This window comes from Saccopteryx bilineata, chromosome 12, assembly GCF_036850765.1.
Source record: "Saccopteryx bilineata isolate mSacBil1 chromosome 12, mSacBil1_pri_phased_curated, whole genome shotgun sequence".
Lineage (NCBI taxonomy): Eukaryota > Metazoa > Chordata > Mammalia > Chiroptera > Emballonuridae > Saccopteryx > Saccopteryx bilineata.
Genome location: NC_089501.1, coordinates 44,797,493 through 44,811,589, shown reverse-complemented (window position 1 = coordinate 44,811,589; position 14,097 = coordinate 44,797,493). Strand labels below are relative to the sequence as shown.

Sequence of the window (14,097 nt, the reverse complement as noted above, 5' to 3'; positions counted from 1 at the left end):
GGGCCTCTCAGTTTCTGCCCCTTTAGGCAGTATCTTTCCTGTTCCTGCCCCCACTTACGAACACAGTGCTGAACTGTGAAGAACAGAGCAGGACGATGGCCCCCATCCTTCTAAATCCTCTGCCAGCTCCTCCGGTTTCGGACTAGGGGACTCTGGCAGGTTATTTGATCTGTTTGTGCTTTAGTTTCCTCATCTGTCAAATGGGGAGGGGGGGAAGAGAGAGCAACAGCTCCTACCCAACAGGAACGTTAGGATTAATGACGTTAATCCACAAAGTGCCCACTGCAGCCGGCACTCAGAAAGCCTTCCTCAGCGGAATCTTTGCATAAGGTCAACGTCATGCTCCGTTGATGCCACGCTAGACTTCAGACGATGCTGCTTCCCTCTTTCCTCACTCCTGCTGCTGCTCCCTACCCTCTGAGCAGGACAGAGGCACAGAGGCGTGGTGTTCCTGCTGTGACATCTGAGAGACAGACCCACAGAGTCTGGGGCAGACGGAGGAGCGGGGTAGAAGCAGTCAGCGTGCAGATGAGCTCTGCGGGAGAGCAAATCCAGGAGCCAGAGCTGGAGCCGCAGCAGCCAGGATGGAGACGTTCAGGCGGCCGCCCGGATAAACTGAGGGCAGAGGGGGTTTCCGACTTTCTTAGTGAAATCAGATTAAGCTCATTATCCAGATACGTTTAAAAACATAGATGACCCAGCATCTCCACTTCTGGGTACATATCCCAAAGAATTCAAAACAGAGTCTTGAAGTATTCTTACACACATGTTCATAGCAACCTGAGTGGCCAGTCACAGATCAACAGATACATGAAAGGTGGTACATGCATACAATGGAGTATTCAGTTCCAAGAAGAAACGAGGTTCTGACATATGCAATAACATGGATGAATCTTGACATTGTGTTAATGGACTAATTTGTGTCCCCTGAACATGTGTTGAAGTTCAATATCCAAGGTGATGGCATTAGGAGGTGGGGGGGGTCTTTGGGGGTGATTAGGTCATGAGGGTGGAGCCCTCATGATTAGAATTAGTGCCCTTATAGAAGAGCCCCGACAGAGGTCCCTCACCCTTTCCACCACGTGAGAACACAGTGAGAAGACCCTCCCCTGACACTCAATCTGCCAGCGCCTAGGTCTTGGACTTCCCAGTTTAAGAACTGTGGGAAATCAATCTCTGTTGTTCAACTATAGATCTATCTATAGATCTCAAACTATAGCAGAAATAGACAAAGGAGACATGACCCATGATTTCATGAGCCTGAAGAAGTTGCTCAGAAGCCCTGTTCCTGTGCGGCCCCTGAAAGTGGGAGCCGCTGAGCCCTCTTCTCCAGAGCCTCACTGGCCCCTGCTACGGGGAAGCAGAGCATCTTCAGGAGCTGGGGTCGGCCCCGGGCCAGTGACCTTGTCAGATGCCTTTGCCTTTCTCCGTCAGCGTCCTTCTCTGCCTGTGGGCTGTTGTCAAGACCCATGAGACGAGCCGTACAAACCTCTCAGCGCTGGCTGGGTACCAGTTAATGTGCAAGAGACGTTTGCCACCATTAGCGGTGTCGCAGGACCTCACCTGGACATCGTACAGGAACTGGAAACGGCTTCTCTTACTGGCGGCCTCTCTCACAGCCCACGCCAGGTCCACCGAGCCCTTCCCGCCGCTGGACCAGTGGTGGCAGGGGACCGCGTCGAAGGCGCCGGCCCGCTTCGCCAGCTCACACACTAAGTCAATCTCGGCCGGGGTGTCGGTCCTAGTGATGGAAATGGCACTGGTTGGGCATCTGCATTCATTTAGCCATGTTTTAAAAGAAAGACTAACCATTTCTATAGAACTTTGTTCCCTAACACTGAATATATTTTAAACATCAAAAGTGGTTACATCGTGTTTAAATAAATCAGACTTACAGAAAAGCATGGGGGGGGGGGAAATCCCCTCCAACATGACTCAAATATTTCAAGTTGTTAAGGGTTTTATTGAGAAAATTCCATAACACATCCCTTTGATCACCCACAGCCTTTTGGACAGAAATGCTGGGTGGAATTAGAAAAAAAAAAAAAAAAAAAAAAAGGCTGAAGAAGTGTAAGTCACTATATAGATTTCATTTCCCTAGTCACATCTGAGAACACTTCTGCTGAAATGAAACCACCAATCAGACCAAACCAAACAAACAGAAAGAGCAGAGGATTTCTGCATACTTCTAGACGAAGCAGAGAAAGACCAGACAGCCCAGGACATGCGGCTCGTTTGCACGGTGGCCCAGCACCACGGCCACATTTAAAGGGGGAGGCCTGACTTACTTGAAGACATTCAGAGCCACCACAACGGGAACCCCGAAGAGCTGAGCGATCTGGATCTGCTTCTGGAGGTTACAGCAGCCGTCCGCCACCAGCTGGATGTTCTGCAAGAAAACCAGACCCCGTGTGTCGCCTACCGCCGCACCTGCCAATCTCAACCAGCAGTGCCACTGGGGCCTTTCTGCTCCCATCTTTGCCCACTTTATGGTCCTTGAAGCTTTTCAAGAGCATAGAACCCTTTCCCTCTAGGACCCTTTCCCTCTAAGGGAGAGATGGCTGAGGAAGGAGGCAGCTCATTTTCAAAATACCGTCTAGAATTCTTCTGAGTCCAACGGCATACTTGGCTCTTGAGCCAGGCAGTTATTTCTGCAGGTGACCAGTGGCCAGGACACAGGCAATGTGCCCATGCCTGCAGGTTGGTGGACTAGAAGGCACAAGGCCCAGGGAGGGTGCGCAGAGCTGTCCAGCGGGTCCCTGCTCAAACCCCTGGCGCCACCTGTAGGAGCTGAGAGGTACTGTTGCCAGCAAACCAAAGTCTAGAGGACTCCAGTAACTCAGGCACGTCATAAAGCCAATGGTGTATTCTCTGAGAGTCAGATTTTCCCATCACCCCTAAAGACTACATGGGTATAAGCTTTGCATTTGTTTTTTGTGCTGGGGATCGTGAGCTGGGGTAGGGAGCAGTATAAAGACCATGTCTATCATTTCTTAAAATTGAAGAGTTCACCAAATGGACGGTATCCCTGCCCCTGATCACTTTCTCTAGGATTATTAGAAAAGCACTTTTCTAAGAGGCCGTGGGTGGAGGACTCTGCCGCTGACTGAGTGGTTAACTTGATTTGAATGATTCTCTACTTCAGCCTTTTCAAGCAGTCACTTACCTCCTCTGTGTATTCTCTCTTAAGAGGGACCCCAGCAGTGACCTAAGAGACAAAAGGAAAAATAATCTCATTAAAAGTCTTACTCTAATTGATCAAGATCTGAAAAGAGAAAAGCAAATCATAGTCACCATTGGGGAAGGTACCAGATTTCCCCATGTATAAGACGCACCCTTTTCTGAAGAATTTGGGGTCTAAAAACTGGGTGTGTCTTATACTGTGATTGTAGTTTTTTCCTTACATTTCTCACTTTTTTGCACAGATAAGAAGTATTGTATGAATTTTATGATGAATAAAACTTGAGTTCAATAACTTTATGTAATACATTTCCCCCCCCAAATTTCAGGCCCCAAAATTAAGGAGCGTCTTATACACGGGAGCGTCTTATACATGGGGAAATGCGGTACCTATTAAAAGCACATTTTGTCCTTTTAAACCAGTAACTGGCAGCCCGGGCTGAGCATAAAGTCTGTGGGAAGCTTTCAAAAAACACTGATGCCTGCCTGCGCTCCACCCAGATCGATTAAAACAGGGTTTCTGGGAGTGGGACCCAGGGTTAGTAATATTTATACTTTCCCCCCAGGCAATTCTAATTTGAGCCAAAATTGAGAACTTTTGCCCATTACCTTGGAATAAAATGGAATTTATAATATGCTCAGTACCTGACTGATACAGAGTGCACCATCATTTCTAAATAAATTCTAAATCATTTTAAAGCAATGCCATTACTATTTGGGGGGGCAGGCCTGGGTTGGCAGGGCAGGATAAAGTTAAAGTAGAGTTGAAAGAAGGCAGGTGTCTTGCTCAAGGTTCTAGAGCAAATGAAAGCAGAACGGGGACTTCAGTGTAATAGGATTCTGAAACCCAACTGAGCACCTTCCCACAATCCCACACGGTCCGTGTCCATGGCTACTGGTTTTGGTGAAACACTAGAAAACATTCTGACTTCCTGAGGACCTGGTGACTCGATCTCAGTGGAAGAGGCTTTGAGAATATTAGAAATCTTTTGGAAAGAAGTTACCCCTGTGACAGATTGCTTTTGGATAGTGTGTGCAAACAAAGTGTTTTCAGATGGGTTTTCCCAGCAGCCGCGTTCATGGAAACACTGAGCGAACTTTTCAGTCGGAAGAACTGAAACGCTAAACTGGAAATAGACTGGGTAGCATGGCTGAGCTTGCACAGATACAAATGCTGTGGAATCAAACAGGGCACAAGCAGGAAGGGGGGTTTTATGCAGATACCAACAAGAGGGCCAACCAAACCAGAAGACGGTTCTTACAATGACTAACAAAGTCGACAACACTCTGGTAAGACTTTTTTGTTTGTTTGTTTGTTTTTTTCTGAAGCTGGAAACGGGGAGAGACAGTCAGACAGACTCCCGCATGCGCCCGACCGGGATCCACCCGGCACGCCCACCAGGGGACGCTCTGCCCACCAGGGGGCGATGCTCTGCCCCTCCGGGGCGTCATCGCTCTGCCATGACCAGAGCCACTCTAGCGCCTGGGGCAGAGGCCAAGGAGCCATCCCCAGCACCCGGGCCATCTTTGCTCCAATGAAGCCTTGGCTGCGAGAGGGGAAGAGAGAGACAGAGAGGAAAGTGCGGCGGAGGGGTGGAGAAGCAAATGGGCGCTTCTATGTGCCCTGGCCGGGAATTGAACCTGGGTCCCCCGCACACCAGGCCAATGCTCTACCACTGAGCCAACCGGCCAGGGCCAAGACTTTTTAAAAATAAAAAATGAAAAAACATTATAACTATTTTGTTTGTTTTGTTCATTAGATTCCACATATAAGCGAAGGTGGAATTTATCTTTCTCTGACTGGCTTATTTCACTTAGCACAATGCTCTCCAAGTCCATCTATGCTGTTGCAAAAGGTAGCATTTCCTTTTTTTTTTTTTAACGGCTGAGAAATAATCATGTAAATGTACCACAGCTTTTTTATTCACTCATCTACTGATAGAAACAAACTAACAAATAAAACAGAAACAGACTCAGAGATATGGAGACTAGACTGACAGCTGTCAGAGGGACGAGGGGTTGTGAGGATTGGTGACAAGGGTGAAGGGATTAAGCAAAACAAAGACAAACTTATAGCCGTAGACAACAGTGTGAGAACTGGGGGCGGAGACAGGTGAGGGAGGGGAACAGATGGTGATGGAGGGAGAGTTTGACTTGGGGTGGAGTACACACAATACAATATGCGGATGACACATTGTAGAATCGTGCACCTGAATCCCGTATAATTTTATTAACCAATGTCACCCCAATAAATTCAATAAAAAGTAAAAAAAAAATTATAACTGCATAAGCTATAGACAGAGTTAATATAATACTATGACAAACTTTATTAGCAATACATTTAAAAACATCAATAGAGAAGTTCAGAGGTGAAACTTATTAAAGCTCATTTAAAAAGAAATAGAAAATCTAGACAGTTCTTCTTCATTAAAATTAAATTTGTAGTTAAAAATCTACCCCTTACCAATAAGTAACAGACCCAGACAATGTTATAGGTGAATTTTTCCCATCTTTGAATAAACAGATTACTTTAATGTTATAAAATCCTTTATAGAGTATATCAAAGAGAAGGAATCCTTTTCAACTTATTTTATGTGGCTAACATCTCACTCATCTACATGTAAAGATCCTACTTAAAACATTAGGAAAACAATAAGTAAAATTCAGTCATTCATAAAAAGATATCTCCAAGTAAGAATTACCCAAGGGGATATAAGTTTCATTTAATATTTGAAAGTTAAATAATATAATTTGCAACACTAACAGATTAAGGAGAAAATCCATGTCATCTCAATTGATGAAGAAAATTCTTTAATACCTAGTTTGATTAAGAAGTCAGCACACTAGGAATAAAAGGCAATTTCTTTAAAGTGATAAAGAATATATACTAAAAATCTATGGAAAACATCGTACTTAGTGATAAGCTATTAAAAGCATTTTTTTTTTTAGATCAGGAATAAGAAAAGGATGCTCACTATTACATCCGAGAAGTAACCACTCTGAGTCCACGCTTCCCGCTCCTCCCCTCCCCTTCTCTCCTTCTGCTCTCTAGAATCAGTGAATAAAATCTTAAAAAAAAAAAAAAAAGGTTGAAGCCCTTTGGGCAACAAACTGTAAAGCTTTATTAAATACATTTAAAAAGACCTAACTCAATGAAGAGATATATCCCATGCTTTTAGAAAGATCCTCAGATTGACCTATTGATTTAATGCCATTTTTTTCTTTCTTTTCTTTTTCTTTTTTTTTTGTATTTTTTTCTGAAGCTGGAAACGGGGAGAGACAGTCAGACAGACTCCCACATGCGCCCGACTGGGATCCACCCGGCACGCCCACCAGGGGCGACGCTCTGCCCACCAGGGGGCGATGCTCTGCCCCTCTGGGGCGTCACTCTGCCGCGACCAGAGCCACTCTAGCACCTGGGGCAGAGGCCAAGGAGCCATCCCCAGCGCCCGGGCCATCTTTGCTCCAATGGAGCCTTGGCTGCGGGAGGGGAAGAGAGAGACAGAGAGGAAGGATGGGGGGGTGGGGTGGAGAAGCAAATGGGCGCTTCTCCTGTGTGCCCTGGCCGGGAATTGAACCCGGGTCCCCTGCACGCCAGGCCGATGCTCTACTGCTGAGCCAACCGGCGAGGGCTTTTAATGCCATTTCAATAAAAACCCTAACAGATTTTTCAAGGAGCTTTATGAGCTAATTCTAAAACAATATAGAAGAAAAAGGGCCAATCACAAACCAGGCATGCTCGGAGAAAGAGAAGGAGCCAGGGAGCTTGGCCTATAGACTGACTGCCAGTGCAGCCCAGGCACTCTCACAGGTCACTAGAATAGTTTGAGTGAAGGTGGGGGGGGGGTCCCAGAAAAAGACCTACACTGTATGGAGAATTGCTTTATGACAGTACAGGCTTGAAGATCAGAAAGGAGGGACCATTTCAGTAAACAGTGCCAGGCCAATTGTTATTAATACAGAAAAAATGAGATTAGATCTAGTCACTGCACCGTACACCAAGTATCAGCACTACTGGCGTGACGGTTAATTTTGTGTGTCCACTTGGGAGCACAGGGTGCCCAGATATTTGGTCAGATACAGCTAGTGCTCGACTTACGAACACGATTGGTTCCGACAGACCGGCCGTAACACAATTTGGTCGTAAGTTGAGTAGGCTATATGTACAGTACTGTGAAATGATGTTATAAAAATCTTTAAGTCATATTTTATCATAATTTTCTTTCATTATTGTACCGAGTCTGGGATAACACTTGAAATGGTGTACGTGGAGATGGTAGTGCTGCCGGAAGCTGGTCCTCACTGTCGTACACCCAGCTGGGCAACGCTTGCGCTGCCTGACGCGGAGCAGTCATGGCTAGCGATTGTGGTCGTAAAGTTGAATGGTCGTAAGTTGCATAGGTCCTAAGTCGATCAATACCTGTACTATTTTGGATGTTTGTGAAGGTGTTTTAGAAAGAGAGTAACATTTAAATTGGTGGAATCTGTGTGAAGCAGATTGCCCTTCACACTGTGGGTGGGCTGCACCCAATCAGTTGAAATGTCTGATTAGAACACAGAGACCGTGCAAAGGAAAATCCTCCAGTAGAGAGCCGTCAGCCTGGGTCCGGGGCTGAAACACTGGCTTTCCTGTTGGCTCACTGTGCAGATTTTGGACTTGTCAGCCTCCATAACCAAACGAGCCCATTCCTTATAATAAGTCTTTTTATACAAGTAAATATCCTCTTGGTTCTGAAGAGTCCCCCTTGATACACTAGGTTTGGAGAACAAGTTGTAAAATGGAACTACACCAGAATGTTAGTTCTTATGTTGCCTTTTGGAAGACAGGATATGAATTTCAAACGACTGGGGTTAAAATGGGCAAGTTCGAGGGCCTCAGGATTTCCCACCGCACAAGTTATGGAAAACAACCAAGCTGAACAAACATAAGAGACAGCCATGGTTATTTGTGTAATGATATCAGAAAGGAAGTAGAAATTATAACGATCAAAACCATTAGCCCCGAGCTGATTCAAGCAAGAAGAAATGACCCTGAGATGGATAATAGGGAATATAGGATTAAGAAGATGAAAGCCCATTTATTATTCAACTGTTGGAAACATTTCCTGGATACAGACTATGCCAGGCACTAGGGATACACAAACTAGCAAGACACGGTCTTTACATTCAAGGAATTCAAAGTTGAGCAGGGAGACACATATATAGACGTTCTTAAAACAGTGGTGCAGGAGGTGCTACTGAAGCCCAAGAGAGCAATGCTATGCTCCGCCTGGCTTCCTGATCCTCCCCTTTATTATCCTCCACCTTTATCTGCGGCTGGAGCCCTGTGACAGTCAGCGCTGGCCCGAAACCATGACTTTAAGTGAAGTGGAAGACTCAGGCGAGCAGAAAATGCAACCACTGTCAAACAGTGAGCACATACATTAAGAGGAAGAGAAATAAGGTTATAAATCATGCAGAGAATTTTTATAGGAGAGAGACTAGAGAGTGTGGAAAAGCACTGAACGAGAAGCCAAGAGACCTTGACTTTGACATCTGATTAGTCCCCTAAATGGACTTGGGATACTAAGCAAGGCACTGACTCTCTGCAGCTCAGTAAGCCCTTTGATTTTTATATATTTCAGGGTACAAAGTAAGGCTGATGAATTTCAAATGCATCTTATACCAGCAGAAATAGTCTTCTTGAAAATGGAGGTTGGGATATAGATACAAGTCTAAAAAAAGTCAAGCTGTGATTGTAGCTCTATGTAGTATTTTGAGCCAAACCAGAATTCTTGAGGAGTTATGACCTTATAATATGTTATGTCAGTCTCCCATTTGAAAGCATAATGGAACTTTAGGCTAAAATGAATGGTTAAGAGTGGACTTGGAATTCAGAAAATGTTTACCTTCATTAGTACGCAGCTCTGCACGGTGGACAGAGAGGTGGTTTGAATCTAAGTCCCAGTCTTTCTGGTCTGGCTCTTTGAGGGCCAGGTGACACCATCCATGTTCCCTAAACCCATCAAACCTCAAGTTTCTCATCTGTAACATGATGTAAAATAAAGTCTGCCTCTCCTCAGACACAGACTTGCTAGAATAAATAAACCAGGCATAGCATTTGTCTTGCCATATCATAATCGCTGAGTATATGATTTTTGTGTTCACAGTATACCTAAGAAGTCAGATTTGGTGGTTTGTCTAACAGACCGGCAGTATAAATGATAAAGCCACTCCAAACTATTTTATTTCAAAAGTGATCAATCGGTATAACACTCCATATTCTCCCTTTGTAAATACCTAAACATAAAAAAAGAAAGGAAAAACACTACACTTGTGTCTGTGGAAATGAGAAAAATTTTCTCTCAGATGTGTGGAAATTCTGTATCTAATAAGAGAGGTTAACATCGAAAGTTGTTTTTAAAAGAGAGTTGCAAAGTGAAATCATAACAAACAGAAACAGAAGGCACATAGTTCTAGGTGAAATCAGTGAACTGGAAAGCTGTACACAACCTCACCCTCCGGAGTGATCAGCCCAGTCCGTGCGTGTCCCGTTCAGGAGCCGGAGCCTCTGCCCTCCCATTACTGTGGGGTCGCAAAATGTTGACATGAGCTTCAGATATGAATCTTAGGGCTAAAAAGTGGCTACGTTATGCTCCTTTCCAAAATACATAACTGCTTAGCAATAACACTGAGGGTGTTTTTGCTATTTACTAGAACCTATTAAACTTTTAGCACCCTGTCATGGTGATCTGTGAAAAAAAGAGACAGTCTAGAAAGAACACTGGAGTTACTAAGCAGGTATGAGTTATACAAATGCTCAATTCTGCTTTATCTGGACTTTCCCGTGTGTGTTTCCGGGACGGGGTCTGGGACTTACGCTTGGCCCGCCTCCATGCATCTTCAGAGCGCGCACTGTCGCCACCAGCACGACTACGTTGGGCACCAAACCAGAAGCTCGACACTTGATGTTGAAGAACTTCTCCATGCCAATGTCAGCCCCAAAGCCAGCTTCAGTTACTGCGGGGAATCAAGTCGGAAATTGGCTATTATCTTCTAAAAACAACAGTGCAGGCTTTTGGCAACCATTGGAGCGGCTCACATTCCAAGGACGGCTGAAGTCCCCCACCGCCTCCAGGTAACTCCCCAGCACTGCGTCCTGCTCATATGCGAAGGGACACTGATGTCCCCTCAGTTTTAGAAAATGTCCCACTGCCTTACATTCCCTAAAAAGACGGCTCTCGGTCTCACACCGGCATGCCGTAAGGATTCTTTGCCAACGCCTAGCTTTTCCTTCCTAGTATAGCAACTCTGAACAAAAGCTTTTCTTAGCACAGATGGGATTTTCAGCTTTATAATCAGGCTCCAAATTATTTTAAAGCAACCACTGCTAGCACAATTACCATTCTCACTCCTTATTGCCTACATAGAATCAATCCGATTTCAGCGCCAGCGGTCATTTCTGTTGAATGACAAAACTCAAGTGAGCTGAGTGGCTTAAGGAGGCTGGTCATCAGGCTTGATGGAGACAGCACCTTTATTCCACAGCCAGAGGATGCTACGGGGTTCAGGGCGAGTCTCACCAGAATGTGCCACTCTGGCAAGTGGATTATTCGGAGCTGAGGACAACCGAGGCGAAAAGGCTCAGGGAGAGCTGTTCACCTCCCTCATCACCACCTAGAAGAATTCAGGCAAAGGGCCTGGTTCAGGAAGCGCATCATCGCTACAGAGAGCTGCAAAGAACAGGAGGAGCTGGGTGTGGTAGCAGGAACCGCACAGGGCTTGGAGGCCAAGTCCTCCCTGTGTCCCACAGCCTCTGCATGGTCCCCGAACCCCGTTTTTCCACCTCCATGTGGCTTCCTCTCCTTCAAAGTCCCGGATGTCTACCCCTTCTCTTTAACTCAGAATCAGTTACCTGATTGCCTCTGAGCTCCCTATTCTTAAGGCGCCCCCGTATATATGGAATTCAACTCCACTTTCTCCCGTTAATCTGTCTCATGCCTACTTAATCCTTAAATCAGCCAGAAGGATTTAGAAGGGTGATGGAGAAATTCTTCCTTCCCAACAACACTCACCATTACCCCCCCCCCCCCAAACTGCTAGCAAACGTGGAGGCAGCAGAGAGAACATCTAAGGACGCCTTCTGGGGCGACCCTGCTGTCACTGGGCCAGCTGTCCGGTCCTCATCCACAGAGGAGCTCCAGGACCAGCAGCACCTGGGAGCGTATTAGAAATGCAGATTCCAAGGCCCTACTCCAGACCCACCGAATCAGGATCAGCTCTAGAGGAGTACTATCAATGCAACGGGAACTGCAGAAAACACATTCCACCTCCTGACAGGACGACCGTGGCCACCCTTTACAGCAGAGCTGCAAACTGGCAGACATTTTTTTTTTTTTTGGTATCTTTCTGAAGCTGGAAATGGGGAGAGACAGTCAGACAGACTCCCGCATGCGCCCGACCGGGATCCACCCGGCACGCCCACCAGGGGCGACACTCTGCCCACCAGGGGGCGATGCTCTGCCCCTCCGGGGCGTCGCTCTGCTGCGACCAGAGCCACTCCAGCGCCTGGGGCAGAGGCCAAGGAGCCATCCCCAGCGCCCGGGCCATCTTTGCTCCAATGGAGCCTTGGCTGCAGGAGGGGAAGAGAGAGACAGAGAGGAAGGGGGGGGGGTGGAGAAGCAAATGGGCGCTTCTCCTATGTGCCCTGGCCGGGAATCGAACCCGGGTCCCCCGCACGCCAGGCCGACGCTCTACCGCTGAGCCAACCAGCCAGAGCCAAAAAAATTTTACTAAGATAAAAATCAAAACACTGGGCCCTGGCCGGTTGGCTCAGCGGTAGAGCGTCAGCCTAGCGTGCGGAGGACCCGGGTTCGATTCCCGGCCAGGGCACATAGGAGAAGCGCCCATTTGCTTCTCCACCCCTCCGCCGCGCCTTCCTCTCTGTCTCTCTCTTCCCCTCCCGCAGCCAGGGCTCCATTGGAGCAAAGATGGCCCGGGCGCTGGGGATGGCTCTGTGGCCTCTGCCCCAGGCGCTAGAGTGGCTCTGGTCGCAACATGGCGACACCCAGGAGGGTCGCAACATGGCGACGCCCAGGATGGGCAGAGCATCACCCCCTGGTGGACAGAGCGTCGCCCCTGGTGGGCGTGCCGGGTGGATCCCGGTCGGGCGCATGCGGGAGTCTGTCTGACTGTCTCTCCCTGTTTCTAGCTTCAGAAAAATGCAAAAAAACCAAAAAAAAAACACTGACAATGTGAAAGAAGGAAGAGGGCTGTCTCCAGCATTCACTGAACACACATGGATTTTAACAGGAATGGAGGAAATCAAAATGATAAAATAGCACGCAAGTTCAAACTCTAAAACACATCAACCAGTTGATCTCATTTGGGCGTCCTTTTAGTACTTGATATAATTTTTATATCTTAGGTACAATTTTGTAATTCTGCTCCTTTAAAACTATCACAGAGTTTTTCTTGCTGGACTACAAACTTACAACACTGGGGAACAATTTTTTTTTTTCATTTTCTGTTGCATGAGGTGTTAGAACTTTTTCTAGATGTTTCTCCATCGCTGATTCCAAATCTGAAATCCAATTTTTGGTGCAGGCTCTAGTTTTTATGAAATTTTAATTTCTTTTTGTTATAGTTAATAGCATGCATTGGTTTTTAAATTGGATAGAGTTAAAGGGCTACGACTCTTGGATTGAACATAACCACCAGGCAATTAATGTTTTACAAACATCACTTTTACATAATTGTAGTTGTTTTTAAATATAAAAAATTATTATCTGATAAAAACACCCTCTTATTTTGTTTTAAGATTGAATCATGGCTTCTTCGAGTAGGCGTAAATGTAAGAATAGTCCTGACACCTTCTGTTATATATGTGGCTGTAACACACTTCAAGGTCAAAGGCGCAATATTTTATCATTTGTAACATGTGCATATATTACCTATTTTCAAGTTCCCCTTGGTGATCAAGACAAGAATTGGGCTCCTCATATTGTGTGTCGTAATAGTGAGGAAATGCTTTGTGACTGGACAAGAGGAAAAGACAAAGGAATGCCTTTTAGTATTCCCATGGTTTGGCGTGAACCTAAGGACCACAGCAGTGACTGTTATTTCTGTCTGAGCCATACAAAGGGCATTGGCAAGAAAACACGGCATATGATTGCATATCCTAATATTCCTTCAGCAATATGACCTATCCCACACTCTGAGACACTCCTGGTTCCAGTTTTCATTGGTTTTATTTCTTTTAAGGACGAAGAAAGTGAACATGGTGATCAAGTGTATTTTGATAAGATGCATGAGGAAATGGTTGTAGAATCTGAAGGGTCTTTTTCTGATGCCAAGCAGTCATGAACCCCTCAGCAGTTTAGCCAACCCGACTTGAATGACTTAGTAAGAGATTTGGGCCTATCAAAGAAAGCAGCTGAGTTAGTTAGGCTCCAGGCTTCAAGAAAAGAATGTACTTCACCAGTAAGCTAAAGTATTCCATTTCAAGAAGCATGAACAAATTTTTGTGGACTTTTTTTCTGAAGACAAACACTTTGTTTACTGTCATGATATCAGTAGTCTTCTCAGCCAGCTAGGTGTTACCACTTACAGTCCAACAGAATGGTGACTATTTTTTTTTTTTGTACTTTTCTGAAGCTGGAAACGGGGAGGCAGTCAAACAGACTCCTGCATGTGCTCGACTGGGATCCACCCGGCACGCCCACCAGGGGGCAATGCTCTGCCCATTTGGGGCGTCACTCTGTCGCGACCAGAGCCACTCTAGTGCCTGGGGCAGAGGCCAAGGAGCCATCCCCAGTGCCCGGGCCATCTTTTGCTCCAATGGAGCTTTGGTTGCGGGAGGGGAAGAGAGAGACAGAGAGGAAGGAGAGGGGGAGGGGTGGAGAAGCAGATGGGCGCCTCTCCTGTGTGCCCTGGCCG

General features: G+C 46.2%; 1 protein-coding gene across 1 annotated transcript in view; it reads right to left on the bottom strand.

Annotated features, from left to right (window-relative positions):
- MTHFD1L (methylenetetrahydrofolate dehydrogenase (NADP+ dependent) 1 like) overlaps positions 1-14,097 on the bottom strand; it is a 191,928-nt gene that overhangs the window by 65,286 nt on the left and 112,545 nt on the right. The window contains exons 21-24 of the mRNA XM_066247887.1: positions 10,040-10,179; positions 3,167-3,208; positions 2,289-2,389; positions 1,564-1,741 (exon numbers count right to left, since the gene is read on the bottom strand). Coding sequence (XP_066103984.1) covers positions 1,564-1,741; positions 2,289-2,389; positions 3,167-3,208; positions 10,040-10,179 — 461 coding nt within the window. The remainder of the gene's footprint in view (positions 1-1,563; positions 1,742-2,288; positions 2,390-3,166; positions 3,209-10,039; positions 10,180-14,097) is intronic.